Below are 18,659 nucleotides of genomic sequence, written 5' to 3'. Positions count from 1 at the left end.
ATGCAAACCACATAAATGATTTTGGTAAAAAATGAACAAATAAAAAATGCAAAAACGAGAAACCATGTAAACAATTTTTTCACTCAAACTCTCAAAATAATTTATTTCAAAAAATTTCTATTCATAATTTCCCATAATAGTAATACAGTACATAGTGAGCCTACCTCCATAAGTTCCTCCACCCCCCTCATTCTTCAAGTTTGTATACTGCAATCTCTTGAAAAATAATGATGAACAAGATGCTTTTAAACCCTAAATCAGCTCACAAATTGCTCAACCTGCTACCATCCATTCACACCTCACTCCGTTTCACGTCGTCGTCATCATCACCATCTTCACCGGCCATCACCTTTCACTCACACTTCCATCAATTTAACTCTAATAAAAAAACATCTGAATTACCACTTTTTTCAACATCTCTTAAAACCCCATCAAGTTTTTACCTTTCCTTTGCTAAATACTCAACCACCACTGACAATGTTTCATCTGAAGCTACCCACATTGATAATCCCGAAGATTTATCTCACTGTAAGGCTTCTTGTGTTTATATATATATATATATATTTATGTATGCCTGCCAAGTGTTTGATGAAAGTCTTGTTTAAAGTTTTTAGCTTTATGATATTTGTTGTTTCATCGTTATAAGATGGGGTGTTTACTTGTATATGTTGAATCTTGATACTAGTTAGAATAGGGTTTAGAGGTTCGATCCTCATCCCATGCAAAGGCCGGAGGTCCTTTTCTACTATTTAGGTAGAACCTGGAAGCACCCTCTTTACCTAGGTAGATGTAAGGTTTGCCTATATCTTAACCTCCCCTATACAATGTTGAGTTATTGGGGCCCAAAACGCGTGGAAGACGTCAGTGGGAACTTCCTTTTCCTTTTAGTTAGAATATGGTTTAAGGCTAGAGAAACGGGCTTTCCCTGAAACTATTTGTATAGTTGGCCTGCATTACGATGCTCTAGGTAACCATACAACCAAAAAGATGCGTGTTCAAGTCTTGTTTGAAGTTTTGGCTTATGATGTTTTTTATTTCATTGTTATGAGACGTTGGGTATCTACTCATTTAGTATTGTCTTTAGAACAGAGTTAAGGTTAAAGAAAATATCATTTTAGACTAGTAGCTACTTTAACAGGTCATATGGCTCGACACTATACGAGCTAAAACATATAACCAAGAGGTTTTCGGTTCAAGTTCCATTGTCTACAAATTGTGTGTATACGCGACATCTTGTATGGAACAAATTTGTCTTTCAGACTCTTATGGCTATGTGTGGATAATTTTCTTTTAGAAAAAGAAGAGTTCAATGATATTGTGGCATTCGGGTGATTTGACATGTGGCATTTTCCAATGACGTGATGTGACATGCCACGTAGCATTTTCTTATTACCAATAGTACCAGACATCTATTACCAAAAGTATGCTATTTTGAGTATTGGAACTTTGATGACCTTACCTGTAAACAAAAAATACGTGTACCATAATGTTCTCTAAAAGTTATCATATATTCTTGTTGAAACATAAGTTGGAACTTTTATGGCCATGTGCGTATGCATAGAAGAAATGTATGATAGATTTATTGTGTTTGTGGCTTTGTGCGATGCCATGCCTTAATATTTACTTAATATATACATGATAGTTGTATTGTGTTTGTACCATAAAGATCCATTTCTCTAAAGTCTATCTGAGACTGGAAGACCATATGTGTTTCTTGGTAGTTGGAGAACACACCCCCCGTAGGCACATTTACAATGTGTAAGGATGAACACTGCACAATCTTAAGTGTATATTAAAGAGCTACATGGAGAAGGATTTAGTAGTAAGTGTGATTAGTCATATGCATAGTGAACAATTGTGTTTGTATTCATGCATATGTGTGTATTGATTTGTGCAATCTTGTAGCTGACTCAAATGATGAGGTAGAACCAATTGACTTATGGGAGGAAGAAGATGAAGCTGAGCCTGAGGTGTGTTCACTCAGCTTTAATTTTTGAATTTATTCTCCTTGAATATATTCTTGTTGAGTATACTTGAACTTGTTATCTCTTTCTGTTAGTTAATTATGATGCTTTGAAATTTTATAGATTGGAGATGGTGCTGATGGAGGTGGTGTTGTTCTACAAAACTGTCATTGGGGTGAAAAAGTACTATCTATTGCCCAAGATGTGCTGAAGCAGTTTGGTGATGACATAGAAATCTTTTCTTTTAAAACCTCCCCTAATGGATACATTTATGTCCGACTTGATAGACTCTGTAATAAGTAAGATTTTCTATTAATCTCATTTCCATCATATTGTTATTAAACATTCTTTTTGATCTCTCTTTCATCATATGGTCATTTGTGATTAGATACGGGTGCCCCAGTATGGAGGATATCAAAAGCTATAGTCGTGAATACAAGAAACGGCTGGATGAAGCAGGAAATGTTGGAGACATTCCCACTGACTTGGCTCTTGAGGTAACCGTTTTTAGAAAATGAAAATGCATTAAATATTTTCTGATTTATGTATATAACTTGGAACGTGTTACATCATTATTTACATTGAGTACAAAAGGTTCATATCTTTTCTTTCTTCTACAAAGGTTTCCTCTCCTGGGGCGGATAGGCTGCTAAGAGTTCCTGATGATTTACAACGTTTCAAGGAAATGCCAATGCGAGTTAAGTATGTTGAACAGGAGAATTCTAGATCCCTGAAGGAACAGATATTGTTTTTGGATTCCCTTGAAGCTGAATCAGGGAACTGTGTGTGGAGGTTAGCTGATGTTAAGGAAAACCGAGACCCTGCAGCTAAAGGAAGGCCTATGAGTCGCAAACAAAAGGACTGGCGACTCAAGCTGCCATATGAAATGATTGAGCAGGTAAGCTTGTACCTTGACTAATGAAATGACTTGAGCTCCATCTTTTGTGAATTTCCAAGGCCTGTTAATCTGAAACAATCAGAGAATGTCGATTTCTTGTTTATCGTGGTTTATTATGATATTTAAAGAAACCCCATCGGCATATGCTATTAGAAAGTTAGGCTCATAGGCTAGATGATGTTATCTATGCAACCTTATGGAGAACAAATACAGTTGAAAAACCGGAAGTTGAACTTCACGGAATTGTAAGTTATAAAACTGGTTCTTCTATGTGTCTGGTCCTTCGCTATAACCGGTTTTAGTTTGAGCTGTGACATCCGGCCAACCTCAAGGCTTGTGTTCGTCTTTTCAGTTTATCAAAAGTTAGCCTCCACTTTTATTTTTGGTTCTGTTTTTGATGCCTCGTAAAATATCATCTTGAGGTTCATTTTCATAGTTTATGTCTTTAGTGTTTATGTTATTCGTGTGATATCATTATCTAGTGGCATCTAAGAGAATGGTTAAACAGTTTATACACTTAATTCAAAGAAACATATATAAATTAACGGTTATACACTTACACTGAAATCTTTAAGTAGCAGTTCTAATAAAGATATGTGGCTGCATATCAATTGCATACATATGCTGTTATGCTTACCATTTACCTAATTTAACCTTTCTGGTCATTATAATTGACTAATTGGTTTAAAATTTCTAGTAAAGAATGTGTGAATATATCTTTTTTTCATTTTGTCAATAATCAGCAATCATATCGTCTTCCTAAAAATTAGATGTTACAATGAAACGAGTTTCAAATTTGAAGCTGCATTAATATATGTTTATCACTCATTAGCTTGATCAATTGAATGAATTCAGTATTCCTGGTGTTCTTTGTAAACATCACTATGATAATCTTACATTGCAATTCGCATAGAAAGGACAAGGCACCAATTGGCTGTAGAAACTTGCCAATGAGGGGAAATGGCTAACATAAAAGCTAGTGGAGATGTTAAACGGAGAAGCTTTGACACTCTTCTTTTGCGTGCAGTACAACCGACATGAACAGTAAAACGTATTGGCTAATGTATATAAAATATAATCAAATGATAAAGTAAGGTAATATGAAAGGAATGCGTTTAAATAATGAATGTAATAAAGGAAGAGAGTTAAAAATGGGAACTGGTAGATTGTAATTTGATACCAAAGTGGTTCATGGATAGAACGATGTAAGCACATATTTCATTTTCATACATGGAATTGAAATCAGCAAACTTGTTGAAAGTTTATCATATTACAATCTACTACATTCGACTATTATATAGAACATATATATATGTTTGCTAAGCGTTGAAATATAGAGTTGACACTTGATAACGATAGTTATTGAAACGATGAATCCTGTATTTTGACGAATGTATCCAAGCATGACTGACTGAATGGTTGTAATTTTCTAATTTTGAAACTTATCCGAAATGTATTCCTTCAACATATGTATTGTGCACAATGCTAGTGAGGTCACAAACTTGGATAAAGTCCACAAGCAAGAACCAGGCAAGTTTGTAAATGACTATGTAAATATCATTAAATAGATGAAACTACAAAATTGCATATCCAACAAAATGCAAAAATATCACTCTAATCCCCATCAAAGGTAGCATTTAGTCTCAAGTTTAAGAAAGATTGATGTGAAATTATGAAACCAAAAGACCCATGAAACTCTTGTTTAAGCACCAATTGCTGACCTTACTTTGCGTACAGGTTCCTCGTCATCTAATTCTGTGTCACCTATATCCTCTGAATCATAATCATCGTGTCTCTCCACATTAACATCATCTTCTTCTTCCGAATCATCACCCTCATGTCTGTTTATGGTAATATTTACATCTTCTGAATCATCACTCTCGATCTATACATAATTAGATAAGAAGAGGAAATGTAAGCACTCGAGAATGCTAACTGATGATTTTCAAATGGTATAATTATGCCAAGACAAGTATTTGTCTATTTAAGCAATTGAAAGATCATACAAGTTGATTATATACCATTTTATCTACATTTTCAATTAAAAGGTGAAAAACCCATGGCATTGATATGATTCATATATAGTTGGAAATGGATGGGTTGTGTAATAGGTCAGATACGATGGTCATGATCAAAGATCAGATTATCTCAAAGAAAGTAAGATTGTTAGCATTTGAGGATGCTTCGTATGATCTTTAAACCGTAAAACCCATTGGACCTATTTTTCTTAAGCTTAACTATTCAATACCATTGTTAACAAATTAAATATAACTCAAGCTGAACCATGACACATCAGTAATTCCAATTTCACCATGATTCTATATAAATTAAAGCTCTAAAGAATAAAGATGTTGAACTTACAGGAAAGAGTGTTCGGTATGCTTTTTCTGTGATGGTTTTAAAACCATTAGGGTCAGGGAAGAACTCATCATCTTCCATACCCGGTTTAGGAGGGTAGCCTCGTGTTCGAGCCTGCATCCATTGTTCTGAGACCCCACGGTTAATAGAATAATTAATGCTGTGAACCAAATACTCTTTATCGGTCATCAAGTGTGGCTGAACTATCAATTTACTCATAAGCCCTGAATCCATCATTTCAAAAAAGATATCAGAAACCAGACTAACATGCCATTTCACAAACAGACAAACCCTAAAACACACAGGTTACCTGCAACAATGCCATTTCCGGATGCAGACATGTCAGAAGTGAAAGGAGTAATGGGTACATCCTCTGTTCCAAGAACTGAACCGTTGTGTGTTTTTGTGTAATAATGAATCTTAGAAGTCCCATTTGTAACAAATAAAAGTTCAAGATCGTCATGTAAAACTGGAGCAATAACATCTGGGTCATAATGAACAAATTTTGATTTATCATTATCTTTGGTGTCAAATCTTTCAGAGGGCTCGATACCACACAAGAACTCAAGTTCTTGCTTGGTAACCTCAATTATATCTGCAAGTTCCAACGCCTCTTGAATGATCGAGAGAGTTTCTTCTCGAGAATGCCAGAGTGGTAGAGGTAGATTCACATCGAAAAAGATAACCCCTCCAAACTGCTTGGAGATCTTGATAGCTTGTAAAGCACTTGTTCTTGTTTTACGATCAAGAAGAGAGAATGAATTGAAGTAAAAAAACTTTGCCTGCACAATAATGTGTGAAAATGAGTGATTTTAGCTTGTATTTTGTTGGTATTTTAGTGTAATTGGGTTAATTGTTCATTTAAGTCATAATAATACATCATATAAGTATGGTGGTGCGGAGTGCACGCTTATATGAATTTATTATGATTTTAGGGGCGAAGCCCCTAAGGGACGGGGGTCCGGGGGTAGCGCCCCTGGGAGCGGGGTCCAAGGGGCAGAGCCCCTGGCTGGGGTCGAGCTTAATATTGTTATGGCAAAAACGTCTCAGAAAATTAATTTTCGGTAAATGAGGGACTTATTTTGCCAATTTGGCAAAGTCAAATTTAACTGCATAAAAGCAGTTACGGGCCTGGCGACATAGATTCTGAAATACAAATTCTATTGAATTCTCTCCCGTTTTACAATTTTTCTCTCAAACACAAACATATAGAACGTTCTCGAATCTCTAATTGTATCCGATTGAGTAATTTGGGGTGAACCACCGAAATTGATTCAATTTGATAGTGTTCCACACGCCTTCGGAGATTGAATATATATCCTGTTTTGTTCGTAATTGTATACGTATCCCCAACATATTTTACTGGTCAAATGGGTACAGTTCACAATATCTATATCTAAATTTATACTACATTATAAAGCATTTGTTCCCACCAAATTTTTTCAACTTTTAACTTTTCAACCACTCATTTTCATCTCTCTCCACTCAAATCTCAACCACTCATTTTTTTCTCTTTCCTCCATAAATCATTTTAATCCTCTAATTCAGTTAAAATCTTTTATATCAAAAACCGTACATCAATTAATTATAAAAATTATATGGGTGTTCTTAAAATTTCATGCTCTTTCATTAGAGATACCTGGGATCAGTGATACACAAATCGGGTGGGATAGACGAAGACGTGACACATCGAATCCAAGCCGGATGGATGAAGTGGAGAGCAGCTACGGGGGTCATGTGCGACAAGAGGATCCCGCTAAAGCTGAAAGGGAAGTTCTATAGAGTGGCTATTAGACCGGCTATGCTATACGGGTCAGAATGTTGGGCGATGACGAAAGCCCAAGCGGCTCGAGTAGAGGTGGCTGAGATGAGGATGTTAAGGTAGACTTGCGGGAAGACCTTAGCAGACAGGATCCCAACGGGAGTTTTTAGAGCGGAACTTGAAGTAGGGACCATCATTAACAAGCTAAGGGAAGAGCGCTTGAGATGGTTTGGCCATGTTAGGAGAAGGGATGAAACTGCACCACTAAGGACAGCGGAGTCTATTCACGTGGACGGCATACGAAGAAGGAGACGACCAAAGATGAGGTGGGGGGATCGATTAGCGAAGGATCTAATTGAACTTGGCCTGTCGGAGGACATGACGTCGGATAGGACGGCATGGAGAACTAGGATTAGAGTAGAATAGTAGGTTAGGGTAGGACTTTTGGGTGACCTAGATAGTCTTCTTTTCCCATATTGCCTTGCCAAAGGAGGTTTGTGAGGGTTTGGCCTAGAGAAGTGGCTTAGCTACGCTACAGAGGACTTTGACGTGACAGGAAGAGTGGTAGGTAGATGGAGGTGAAAGTACGGAATTCCGAATGCGTTAGAGGAGCTTCCAGGTAGAGGTAGTGGAATGCGAGGGTAAGGCATATGGGTTTTAGATTAAGTAGACTTTTTATTTAGACTTTGGTTCTCTGTGACCTTTCGTAGGGGTTTTTGGCCTTGAGTCTCGAGAGGCCTAAACCGAGGGGGGAGGTTACTCTTGTGTTTGTTTCCCCCAAGATGGCTGTCGGAGGACATGACCAATGAGAGTTTATCTAGAGGACTAGGGGTTTAGGACTAGTTTATTGGTTTAGAAGAGCAGGTGAGAGGATTAGGATTAGGATAGCTAGGTGGCCTAAGGTCTTTTTTTCTTTTTTCCATAGGTTGTTTAGAAGTAGTTACTACCTTGGCTCAATCGGGACCCTTTTCAGGTTTTGTCATTTCTTATTTATTTGTATGTTTGTCTTGTTGTTTCTCACTACTTGTTCGAGTTACGTATTAGTTTGCTACTTTTATGTTGTTTAATATGCCCAATATGATTGCTTTCGTATTTGTATTTGTATTGTCAAACTTGTTTCTAAGATATCGGAAGGACGCATGAGTGATAAACGTTCGACCCGCATAGTAGCCGGACCCAGCAGACAGGTATTTTTTCTTTTCAGATTCTCGGCAGACAGGTATGATTTTCTAAACATTTCTCATTTTCCGTCTTGCACTCCTTTGTGGCCGGAGGTCCCTATGGAAGCAGTCTCTCTACCTTTGTGTAGAGGTAAGACTGTCTACAGCTTACCTCCCCCATACCACGCGCAGGGATTGGGTCCTGTTGTTGTTGTTGTTGCTCTTTCATTAGAGAGGTCATTCGATATATACTTTCGATGAATTTTTAAATCCGAGGGCGGAGCCCGAACGGCTAAGGCATTTGGCTATTACACTCTATGACCTATCACCTCCTATGACTTATCACACTCTATGACCTATCACCCCCACAATCTCACCGCTGCAACGCACGGGTACTTTCTCTCGTTAATCAAAAAGCAAACAGGTTATTATGTTGAATGCTATGTAGTAGCCATGGTATATACAACTGTTTACAACCGTCTTAAAGAGCTATAATCAAAAACTTAGACATGGGATTATAAATTTATAAGAAAGAAAAGTAAAGTGTTTGCTGGTCAATTAAACTTGGAAAAGCATTCGCATCTAACTTAAATCGATTTTGCAACTTACGATAAAACGAAATAATACATAGTCTGTCTATAATGTTCTCCCACGAGTCTTTAGTGTAACTTGATTCATATTACATAACAATCCTGTGTTAACTAAAGCACCTTGGTTAATATGTAGTATATTAAAGGTGGCAGAACGGGAAGTTTGGGCAACAGGTAAAAAAAAAGTAGAAACTTTTTATCCGAATAACATATTGGGTCTGATTGACCAGAAATACCTTTGTCAAAAGATTAAAAATTTGTGTAAATAGGTAGTATCATATATGATTCCAAAATTTTATACTGTAGTAAGAAAACGAGAAGCACAATTATTTCAAAGTTTATGAAGTTTTCATACCTCTTTTAGAACATCGATGTTGATTTCTGACTTCTTTAGACCATCCTCAGCACACGGGGTGATAGATGTCATTTTTAAATTGCCTCTTTTACTCATTTTCATCCGCGAGACCGCGGTGGTTCGCTTCGGATCAATCCGCACCGATCGAGTCTGCACTCTACTCTCATTCAAATGATACAACAATGCTTGTCCAAAATCATCATCTCCAATTTTACCCATAACAGCTGCATTACTTCCAAATCTAGCAAGACACAATGCAACATCGGCTGCACAACCTCCAGGAGCCCTTACAAACTTCTCCGGGGTCCACAACGCGTCCTTCATACGTTCGTGTGATTCATGGTCTATAAGTCTATTGGCCTGTCTTCCTGATGGCACAAACGCATGTTGAATCGGTCCGAAACAACAAACTAAAGGAGGCCATGCGTATGTAAAACTAATATCGTTTCCGTCAATGGCATCAAGTTCTAGATCTTTTTCATTATCAGTATCTTCTTCGGGCTCACTAAGTTCGGTTTCGCTACCTTCATATGTTGTTTCCTCAATCTTTTTCTTTGTACGCCTCCGCCTTGTCACCTTCTTTTCCGGTTCTTCGTCTAAGCTACTTGAAGTAGAGGCAACTGCTGTTTCTGAAAAAGGATAGTATGTGGTCAAAAGCAAAATATTTTACAATATAGTCCCAAGCAAGGGCTTGCAGATAAAATCAAAATCCTTTCGGTCAAATGCTTTCAAAAATCAACATGTTATTAGGTTATCAGTTATAACCAAAGAACAGGCACAATCATCGGTCAAGGGAGATAACGCTAACCAGGTCCATTGTTTGATTGGAGGTCCTAAAACACTAAGTATGAAAGTAAGTTCACTAACATATCTTCTCTTTAGTCTTTATCTTTTAATTTTACAAGAACAATTGTTTCTTTCTAAGGAAAAGTAAAAAACTAATGTTTCATATTTAGCCAAATCATTTTTCATGAACACAAGCAGACCTTTTTTCCGCGTTCTTCTTTGAGGTTTCTCGGGCTTAGCTGACTCAGAAGGCAATGATGTCCCTTCATCCATGTTACTTATACTACTCTCTACTATCTGGCTCTCCTCCGAAACTTCTAATTCTGTTTTTTTTCTTCTTCTAGTTGGAGCTCTTTTACGTGGTGTCTTCTTTTCCGAGTCATCTTCTTCCCCATCAGATGGATTTTCTGCAGCCTTTTTTCTACGAACTGCTGTAATAGCAAATGTACTACGCAATCTAACATCTGGGAATTGTACAAAGTTTATTGAAGATAGTGAAGGCAGATTCGACTGCCACCTACACATATAAGAAACCATTAACTTCTATACTTAACTCACAATATAAAACATCATTTGCATGTTCGTCAAAAACAATACCATTTCTTATCTTTGCTCAATGGATATGAAATCTGCCAATACAAGATTATTCATTTGACCTCAATCTAGCATCTGATGTCTATTCAAGGTATCGTTTATAATGAAGATTATTGTACTTCAAAATACTTTCTTGTGTAGTGGTATCAAATTTTGAGTTAAAGTTACTCCATTTGACCTCAAAAGCCAAATAATGAGCAACAAACAACACAATTTCACCTCCCTTATACCCTGCGACTATATTTTATCTTCAAATCAATCCATTTCCATGTTTATCCTCTCCATACAGTTACATAATAAGTTTTAGGGAAAAAACAAAACTAAACTAAACTAAGTTTACAGAATTCCCATTTCTTATCCTAAAATTTACAAGCAATTCAACATATATTCTTTATTTACAACTATAAATAGCATATGGGTATGTTGGTATATAGATATAGATATAGATATACATATGTAGATGTGTATTATATGTGTGTAAATGGGGAGAAAAAAGGAAACATATATTACCTGTGTAAAGAACAAAATTGAGTAAAAGAAGGCAAAGAAGCCATTTCTAACCACTAAAATCTTGGGCTTTCAAGAATCCCACTTCAAAGCTACCATTTCACATACCAAACCCCCCTTTCTATGGGTTTAAAGATGAGGGCTTTACATTTATCTCTTTTACAATCCAAATTTTCCAAAACCGAAATAATGTACGACATTCGGTGCACAAGGTACAAACAGAAAAAACTACTTTTGTATTTTAGATCTCAAGAAAGGAGTGGCCTTTTTGGTAATAACATACTTTATTCAATTGCCACTTACCTTCAAGAAATTAACAAAATTACCCACAATTAAAAAAGGGTTTCCCAGTTTCACTCACACTTATTCAAGATTGATGCAAAATAAACCCATAAATAAGAAGGTTAAAATAGTGTTAAAGCCTTAAAGGTGCTTGCTTTTTGTGTTTTTTGTGATGCCTATAAAAAGATTCTTATTGTTTTCAAATTTTTTTATGTCAAGTTTTCGTTTTTAACAGTTTATATAGTTATATAATTTGCAGAAAGCCATAAAGCTCTGAACTTGAATGTTTTATAGCAGCTCTTTGCAGTAATATCTTGTAGAGGTAAACCTGTTAACCCATATTTATTAATTTGTACATAAAATTGTTGAATTGAATAGAGCTACCACTGGGACTTGTGTAGTCAAACTGTAGAGCATCCCTGTAATGCTGGAAGCTTTATGACCTAAAAGGATTTGTAGACTTGTTATCTGTGGATTGGTATAAAGATTTTCAAGTTGTTATTTTGAAACTTTGAATAGTATATTATGCTCATTACTGAATGATACAATAGGGAGTCGCGAATGTTAGAATTGATAAGAATTGGGATGAAGTTTGTGTTTGAACGTTCCTTCTGTTTATAATCTTCATGTCACTTCCATAGTACCATAACCCTAGGGCAATACGAGCCTTTAGATTATGAATGGGCACACCCAATTGTTTAGACCTTGTATAAATGAAGTGAATATCATTGTTATAAGCATTCTGGTGGTGGTTTTGCAGATTTACCTTTCTCTATCTAATTTGAAGGTTTGTTGATTAAGGTGATACAAATGAGTGTTTTCAAGCAGCTAATAGCTTCAAGATTAGTACGCACTCATGTCTGTGGATCTTATAGAGGTACACTTCCTCGAACATTCATATAGCGATGTTATTGTTAAGTTTTGAATCTGTAGCAACATTATATATAATTTTTTTTGCATTGTTTTCCTGCAGCATCCTTTTCACTCTTTCATTCGTCCTCGGATACTTCAATACAAGTGCATTCTCCAGAACAAGAAGTAGTAATTGCTTTAGGTAGCAATGTGGGTAATAGACTTAATAACTTTAATGAAGCCTTATCCCAGATGAAGAAATCGGGGATAGAAATAACAAGGCATGCTTGTCTATACGAAACTGAACCAGCTTATGTGACGGACCAGCCTCTTTTTCTCAACTCTGCCGTTAGAGCCACTACAAAGCTTGGCCCTCATGAGCTACTGTCCATTCTCAAGAAAATTGAAAAGGAAATGGGTCGAACCAAAGGGCTTAGGTACGGCCCACGACCCATTGACCTAGATATATTGTTCTATGGTAAATGCAAAGTTAACTCTGATATTCTAACTGTTCCTCATGAAAGAATCTTTGAGAGGCCATTCGTTATGGCTCCATTAGTTGACTTGTTAGGATCAGATGTAGACAATGATACGGTTCTATGCTGGCATTCTTTTTCAAAAAATGGGCTTTTTGGATCTTGGGAAACATTAGGTGGTGAATCTTCCATAGGAAAAGATGGTTTAAGAAGGGTTTTACCTGTCAATGATCGTTTATGGGATTGGTCAAAGAAAACTTCCGTCATGGGTATTTTGAATATAACTCCTGATAGTTTTAGTGATGGAGGGAAGTTTGATTCCATGGGGTCCGCTTTATCTCGTGTTCAGACCATGATATCTGAAGGGGTTGACATAATTGATCTAGGAGCTCAATCCACACGCCCAATGGCGACCAAGATCTCAGTCGAAGAGGAACTAGATAGGCTAATACCCGTTCTTGAAAAGATTCTTGAATTACCTGAAATTGAAGGAAAGTTGTTGTCTGTGGACACATTTTACTCGGAAGTTGCTTCAGAGGCAATCAAGAAAGGGGCTCATATGGTCAATGATGTATCGGGTGGAATGTTAGATTCTGATATGCTTCATGTTGTGGCTGATCTAAATGTTCCATATATCACTATGCACATGAGAGGGGACCCATCCACAATGCAAAACAGTGAGAATTTGAAGTATGATGATGTTGTCAAAGAAGTTGGGGAGGAATTGTATGAACGTGTAAGGAATGCAGAGTTATGTGGTGTTCCCGCATGGAGGATGGTTCTTGATCCAGGGATCGGGTTTTCAAAGAAAACCGAAGATAATTTGGAGATATTGATGGGACTAAAGAGGTTTAGAAGTGAGATTGGACAAAAGAGCTTAGGGGTGTCTCGTGCACCTTTGTTAATCGGACCTTCAAGAAAAAGGTTTTTGGGTGAGATTTGTGGTCGGCCTTCTGCTGTTGAGAGAGATCCAGGGACTGTAGCTGCTGTTACCAGTGCGATTTTGGGTGGTGCCAATATCGTTAGGGTTCATAACATTGGACATAATGTGGATGCTGTTAAGCTTTGTGATTCAATGTTGGATCGAGCTGGTAGATCTTAGTAGCTTAAAGTTATTTGACATCTTGTTTTTTATTCAATTTTCTGGACATTACTTTTTGTATTTCTGTCTGGCAAATGATTTTACAGGGATATCCTAGAGGCTAAATTGTATATTACATTCTTGATTTTCTCACAAAGTTTTACTTTTTCAGTTTTTCTTGTTCAGTTTTGTTTTTGAAAATTTGCTAGATCAGATTAAATTGTTGCTTTATGATCTTCGTGTCTTTTTTGGGACGCTGCGAGTTTCATTTAGTGGTATTGTAAACTCCTTTTAAAGTTTGTACACACTTGGTATTTATGCTTCTAGTTTTCGTCTATGTCTGTCCTATATTGTGTATAGTATGTTTAAAGTTCATAAAAAGAGGATAAACGAATAGCACATAAATCTTATAATTCGATTCCACAGAGTGCAAGTTATGCTTTCCTAAATGAAAGCAAGAGTCTAGACAGTTTGGTCAACGTTAACATGAGACTATTGTAGAATACAACACCACAAGAAACCAAAACTGTCTTGTGCATTTCTCTCTTTTCCAGGTTTAAAACTCAATACCAAGACTTGAAATCAACTATTATTCTGCTTCAATGATTCAGCTTCAGCTATAGCCATAGGATCATCTTTGGTGTCAGGTTCATCCTTCTCACCATCTCGTTCCTCTGCCAGTTTTTTTCTGTGCAATTCCTCTGCAACTTGCTTTGATGCTTGGTCTTCTTTTTGAAGGCGTTGCATCTCTTCTTCTTGTTGCTGTCGTTCAAACCATGTATCCGCATCGGCCCAAACTGTAATTGAGAGCCAAAACAACATGATTAGAATGCAGATTCCAGAAGCCAAATTCAAACTGAAAGAAAAAAAATGTAGTGATGATTTAACTCAAAACAACTCACACAGCTCCAAAATGGATGGGGGTTCAAATTAGAGGATAGCCTAATAGATAGAAGCTTCTAATTATGGGGAAAAAAAAAACGATCATGGCAATGTATTACACAATCTAAAGCAACCACTATGAATAATAAAGATAAATCTTTCCGAGAGTCCACATGCCTTGATATTTCATAAGATAGGCTTTTTCAGAAATCAGAATCTTCTTGGCAAATATAACACTAAAATCAGTCTAATGCATGTTATTAAGTAAATCTTTATTTGTCCATAGTATAATGCCATAGATTATCGTCAATTATCCACATCGTCATTAAATATCAAGTAACCACATTATGAATTGACTTGTTTAATCAAAGTTCATCTTACTTCTTCATAGATGAAAAAGAGCTATGCAAATACAGAACACATCAGTTGTTCTAACATATAATTACTGCTAGCTGTAGGAAGAAACCAAGATGAAACTTATCTAGGATTCAAATTCATGGGGATCTGTTATTTAGATGAATTTAGAGAAATAAGAAAATAAGTTGAGTGAAGTCAGTTTCGAGGTTCCAAATTTGTCTTTATTAGTTGAGCTAACAATATTAACCTCTGAAGCATGTATAGTGTACTTGTATGAACCACTTAAGGATATAAATGAAGCCAAATCAGTTTCATTCGCTAATTGAGCAAATGCACGTTCTGTTTGTTAGTATTGAAATTTCTTTACAGGATTTCTTTCAACTAAAAGCATCACATGTCCGACTCTCGGTTTGATATTTGTGGCAAGTCTAATTGGTTCATCAGATGTACTTATGGCTAAATTTCGAAACTTGAAACAACAAGAGCTTAGCACTCTTAACCATAAAGGGTTGCTGTTAATCTTACTTGTTCTTGAAAGCAATTCCACAGTGAAGCATTTGTTAATTGGGAAGTTTTGCAATGTTTCTAAAGCTTCGATGATATTTTATATTTTCAAACATTTTTCATCACATGTGTTAACAAAAGCCATAAGAATACCGGGGTAATCAACTAAAGTCTATTTAAAGTTGCATGCTCGAGAGCAAGAAAAAACCATCAAATTTACATAAACTGAAGGGCAAATGTACGATATGCATATATCCATTTGGGAAATGCTTAAATTAAAAGAAGTTGGAAGTCATCTACAATTCTAATTTATCGCTACAAACAGATAAGGAGCAACATAAATAACAATAAGGGTTCAAAAGGCTTTTGACTATAGTAACGTACATTATTCTAGGTAAAACTAGCTAGGTTTGTCCATTTTGGATAGTTAACATAACCGTTGGTAATCCTTTCTGATAGCTAACAACCAGGCCTCAAAGCAACTCCTAAACTTTGTTTTTATTATGTCTCCACACAAAAATATAATAAGCATTATATATTTCTCATCCCCAGAATTTGACCATTATTACATCTGGAACCTAAATGCAATCCTCACACCGTGCAGGGCAGCTTATTGGTTAGGGGAACATAGCCCAATCTACCTCCTTAATTTTGGCCAAAGACACGGCCAGAACCTAGATGTCCCAAGTTCGAATCCCAGGAGCAAAAACAATATAACCCTATGGCCATGGTCACCAACAACGACTCCCGGCTACTTGCAAAGCAAGTGGTCGCCCTGGGACTACTCGGCACGCAAAGCACGTCAGATACCTAGGTTAACTAAACAAACGACACAGCCACTGCCTTAAACCCTATACGCTAAACCTAATCACCTAACATTATTCTTAAATCTAATAAAACAAATTTCATATATAGAAAACAACAAACACACAAAAAACTAGGGTTTAAGTAGAACATACTAGGTTGAGCAGCCCAGCCTTGTTCACCGCCCTTGATCTTTTCTGGCAAAGCGTAATTAACGGTGAGGACACGGCCGAAAAGCTCGGCACCATCCATATTATCCATGGCGGCCGCTGCATCTTCTCTTTCCAAAAACGTGACGAACCCAAAAGACCTGTGCTTCTGTGTGGCCTGATCTAACGGCGTTTTCACATCTTTTATGTCTCCGAATGGTATGAATGCTGAATGCAATATCGTTTCATTCACTTCCTCTGCTAATCCACCTGTTATTTTTATATATTTAATCAAACACATATTATAATTAACTAATTAATACATTTATATATACGTATATGAAATTGAAGCTGAAATTGAAATACTTACCGACGTAGAGTGTGTTCTTCTGCACTTGTTGATTCATTCTCTCGAATTCGGTAATGGTGGTTACTGGAGGCCAAGTTTTTATATTACTGTCCGGAAAGAGGTTTTAGAAAGTAATGTGTGAAAGTTATTATCAATCAAACTTGAAGGCGGTTAACAAAAATATCAAGGGGTTTTAGATAACTTATACCACTTCATTTGTTAGTTTTGTCTCATACTTGTTATTTTAAATTTTGATTGCAAAGTTACACAACTTATATTGTAAATTGTAAAATATGATTTTGTTATTGGAGTTGAAAATTTTTCAAAGTCGATCAAACCGATTAGATTTTCTCAATTGTTTCTTAAAGTTTTTCTTTATAAAATTAATGAAAATAATCAAAATAAAATTACAGTTTACTTAGAAGTAATAACAAATAGTTATATTAATATATAAGTAGTGTTATTTTCAAAGTTCACAAGAAACCGTTAATAACATAAAAATATACATATCATTAAATATAATTTTTTAAAAATCACAAAATCTGTTTCATCAAAAAAAACCGGCCGATTCAAAACATGTAAAAGTTCGACGTCCAACAAACACCAAATCGAACCAATTGTTAAAACATTGGGCACAACACTACCAATGTACAGGCTAAGCAACCTAGCTAGCTAGCTGTTTGTTTGAATTTGTTTTTATCGCTTTTGCTTTCGGTATTACTCTCTCTTGATTTGTTATGTAATAAAATAAAACATCTTTATTTTTTTTCTTTATATAATTGCATATACAATATGTGTTATTCTTTTATATATATATATATATATATTATTGATCAATATATATACACACACTAGATAGATGTACATGATGTCGTGATAATGGTGGTGGCGGCGGCGATATGTGATGGTGGTTTGTAGGTTATTGATGTAAATGTAATTTTCGTAAAAATGGTAGTGTAGTTATTTAAGAATTATTAAATATATGTTGTAAGTTAATTCTTTAAGAGTATTTTTAATAGACCATGTGTTTTTGTTGTTAATCATCTTAGATTTGATCAGGAACATTTTAAGGAAATTAAAGTTGTAAGTTAAAAAGGGAAGTGAGGAAAACGTTTTACAAGGAAGTGTAAAGATGTAAGAGAGTATAATGCATTTCTCAAATAATTCACATAAGTGTGGTATCATTGTTCACTAAACAATACTCCGTGGTGCTAGCCAAATTAACAATATGAACAAGTTTTTACCGGGTATATATAATGTGATCTACATAGCTAAAGCCGGCAAAACATTAACAATGTGTTGTTATTTACAATCTTAAAAGAAAAAGTTAAATACGGTTCACAAGAAAGTTTCCATCCTTAAACTATACGACTTACCTTATTAACATGTTGAAGGACAAAGGATACACTTCAAAAAACAAAACGCCGCTGCCGGGGATCGAACCCGGGTCACCCGCGTGACAGGCGGGAATACTTACCACTATACTACAACGACTTTGTTGCCTGTAGACACAATCTTCCAAATAATAATTCTTTGTTGAAACTTGAAAGGTTCTCAAAGGTCAAATTGCGAGGCTTGAAACGAAACTTTTTGATTCCGCAACTTCTTATATTTTTTAGATTTTATATAAAAGATACTAAGTTCGTTATTAGGGAAGATGTATTAAACTTGGTTTTTTTTACGTATTTAAATGTATTATATTTAAATTTGTAACTTGTTGGTAGGTTACTTATCTACACATTTGAAAGGCTTAGACTTGATGTTTTATGGTAGAGGTTGTTACATTTCCATATGTATTGTTTGTAAATGTTGGCTTGACATTAAGCCATTCCACTAGAACCTTATTTAATTTGTTTACGTATAACATAAGTTAATATAGTTTTTTTTAAGTTGATAAAAAAAAATATTTTTATGACTTGATGGATTGATTAAAGCCTTTGTTTATTTTT

General features: G+C 35.8%; 4 protein-coding genes and 1 non-coding gene across 5 annotated transcripts; 2 read left to right on the top strand and 3 right to left on the bottom strand.

Moving 5' to 3' along the window:
- Positions 1–181: 181 nt before the first annotated feature.
- LOC122580222 lies at positions 182–3,251 on the top strand. The gene is made up of 5 exons (XM_043752498.1): positions 182–528; positions 1,906–1,970; positions 2,088–2,263; positions 2,353–2,461; positions 2,587–3,251. The coding sequence occupies exons 1-5, from the start codon at positions 228–230 to the stop codon at positions 2,881–2,883; spliced, it is 948 nt and encodes a 315-aa protein (XP_043608433.1). The 5' UTR covers positions 182–227; the 3' UTR covers positions 2,884–3,251.
- A 1,146-nt stretch (positions 3,252–4,397) lies between these two features.
- On the bottom strand, positions 4,398–11,085 carry LOC122611111 (fructokinase-like 2, chloroplastic). Its single transcript, XM_043784078.1, has 6 exons — positions 10,978–11,085; positions 10,074–10,390; positions 9,088–9,716; positions 5,531–6,002; positions 5,224–5,444; positions 4,398–4,747 (listed from the first exon to the last, which is right to left on the bottom strand). The coding sequence occupies exons 1-6, from the start codon at positions 11,019–11,021 to the stop codon at positions 4,565–4,567; spliced, it is 1,866 nt and encodes a 621-aa protein (XP_043640013.1). The 5' UTR covers positions 11,022–11,085; the 3' UTR covers positions 4,398–4,564.
- Positions 11,086–11,161: 76 nt separating this feature from the next.
- Positions 11,162–13,836, top strand: LOC122611112 (folate synthesis bifunctional protein, mitochondrial). The gene is made up of 4 exons (XM_043784079.1): positions 11,162–11,186; positions 11,516–11,578; positions 12,017–12,133; positions 12,230–13,836. Exons 3-4 carry the CDS (start codon positions 12,067–12,069, stop codon positions 13,684–13,686), a joined length of 1,524 nt encoding a protein of 507 aa, XP_043640014.1. The 5' UTR covers positions 11,162–11,186; positions 11,516–11,578; positions 12,017–12,066; the 3' UTR covers positions 13,687–13,836.
- Positions 13,837–14,051: 215 nt separating this feature from the next.
- Positions 14,052–16,869, bottom strand: LOC122579750 (peptidyl-prolyl cis-trans isomerase E). The gene is made up of 3 exons (XM_043751979.1): positions 16,732–16,869; positions 16,368–16,631; positions 14,052–14,462 (listed from the first exon to the last, which is right to left on the bottom strand). The coding sequence occupies exons 1-3, from the start codon at positions 16,766–16,768 to the stop codon at positions 14,248–14,250; spliced, it is 516 nt and encodes a 171-aa protein (XP_043607914.1). The 5' UTR covers positions 16,769–16,869; the 3' UTR covers positions 14,052–14,247.
- Positions 16,870–18,132: 1,263 nt separating this feature from the next.
- TRNAD-GUC lies at positions 18,133–18,204 on the bottom strand. The gene has a single exon. It is a non-coding gene; the product is annotated as a tRNA-Asp (tRNA).
- Positions 18,205–18,659: the final 455 nt, after the last annotated feature.

This window comes from Erigeron canadensis, chromosome 8 (assembly GCF_010389155.1).
Source record: "Erigeron canadensis isolate Cc75 chromosome 8, C_canadensis_v1, whole genome shotgun sequence".
Taxonomy (NCBI): Eukaryota; Viridiplantae; Streptophyta; class Magnoliopsida; order Asterales; family Asteraceae; genus Erigeron; species Erigeron canadensis.
Note: the sequence above shows the minus strand (reverse complement) of the source record. Positions and strands in the feature narration are given on the sequence as shown.

What these genes read in the sequence shown, in the direction of transcription:
- LOC122580222 (XM_043752498.1), top strand. Translation starts at nt 228, where the DNA reads ATGATGAACAAGATGCTTTTAAACCCTAAATCAGCTCACAAATTGCTC. An exon ending in AAGATGAAGCTGAGCCTGAG is followed by an intron (nt 1,971 to 2,087) that starts GTGTGTTCACTC and finishes GAAATTTTATAG; the next exon opens with ATTGGAGATGGTGCTGATGG. An exon ending in CCACTGACTTGGCTCTTGAG is followed by an intron (nt 2,462 to 2,586) that starts GTAACCGTTTTT and finishes TCTTCTACAAAG; the next exon opens with GTTTCCTCTCCTGGGGCGGA.
- LOC122611111 (XM_043784078.1), bottom strand. Translation starts at nt 11,021, where the DNA reads ATGGCTTCTTTGCCTTCTTTTACTCAATTTTGTTCTTTACACAG. An exon ending in CAATTTTGTTCTTTACACAG is followed by an intron (nt 10,391 to 10,977) that starts GTAATATATGTT and finishes TTATATGTGTAG; the next exon opens with GTGGCAGTCGAATCTGCCTT. An exon ending in ACATCGATGTTCTAAAAGAG is followed by an intron (nt 6,003 to 9,087) that starts GTATGAAAACTT and finishes ATTATTGTGCAG; the next exon opens with GCAAAGTTTTTTTACTTCAA.
- LOC122611112 (XM_043784079.1), top strand. Translation starts at nt 12,067, where the DNA reads ATGAGTGTTTTCAAGCAGCTAATAGCTTCAAGATTAGTACGCACTCAT. An exon ending in TGTCTGTGGATCTTATAGAG is followed by an intron (nt 12,134 to 12,229) that starts GTACACTTCCTC and finishes GTTTTCCTGCAG; the next exon opens with CATCCTTTTCACTCTTTCAT.
- LOC122579750 (XM_043751979.1), bottom strand. Translation starts at nt 16,768, where the DNA reads ATGAATCAACAAGTGCAGAAGAACACACTCTACGTCG. An exon ending in GAAGAACACACTCTACGTCG is followed by an intron (nt 16,632 to 16,731) that starts GTAAGTATTTCA and finishes TAAAAATAACAG; the next exon opens with GTGGATTAGCAGAGGAAGTG. An exon ending in AGGCTGGGCTGCTCAACCTA is followed by an intron (nt 14,463 to 16,367) that starts GTATGTTCTACT and finishes TCTCAATTACAG; the next exon opens with TTTGGGCCGATGCGGATACA.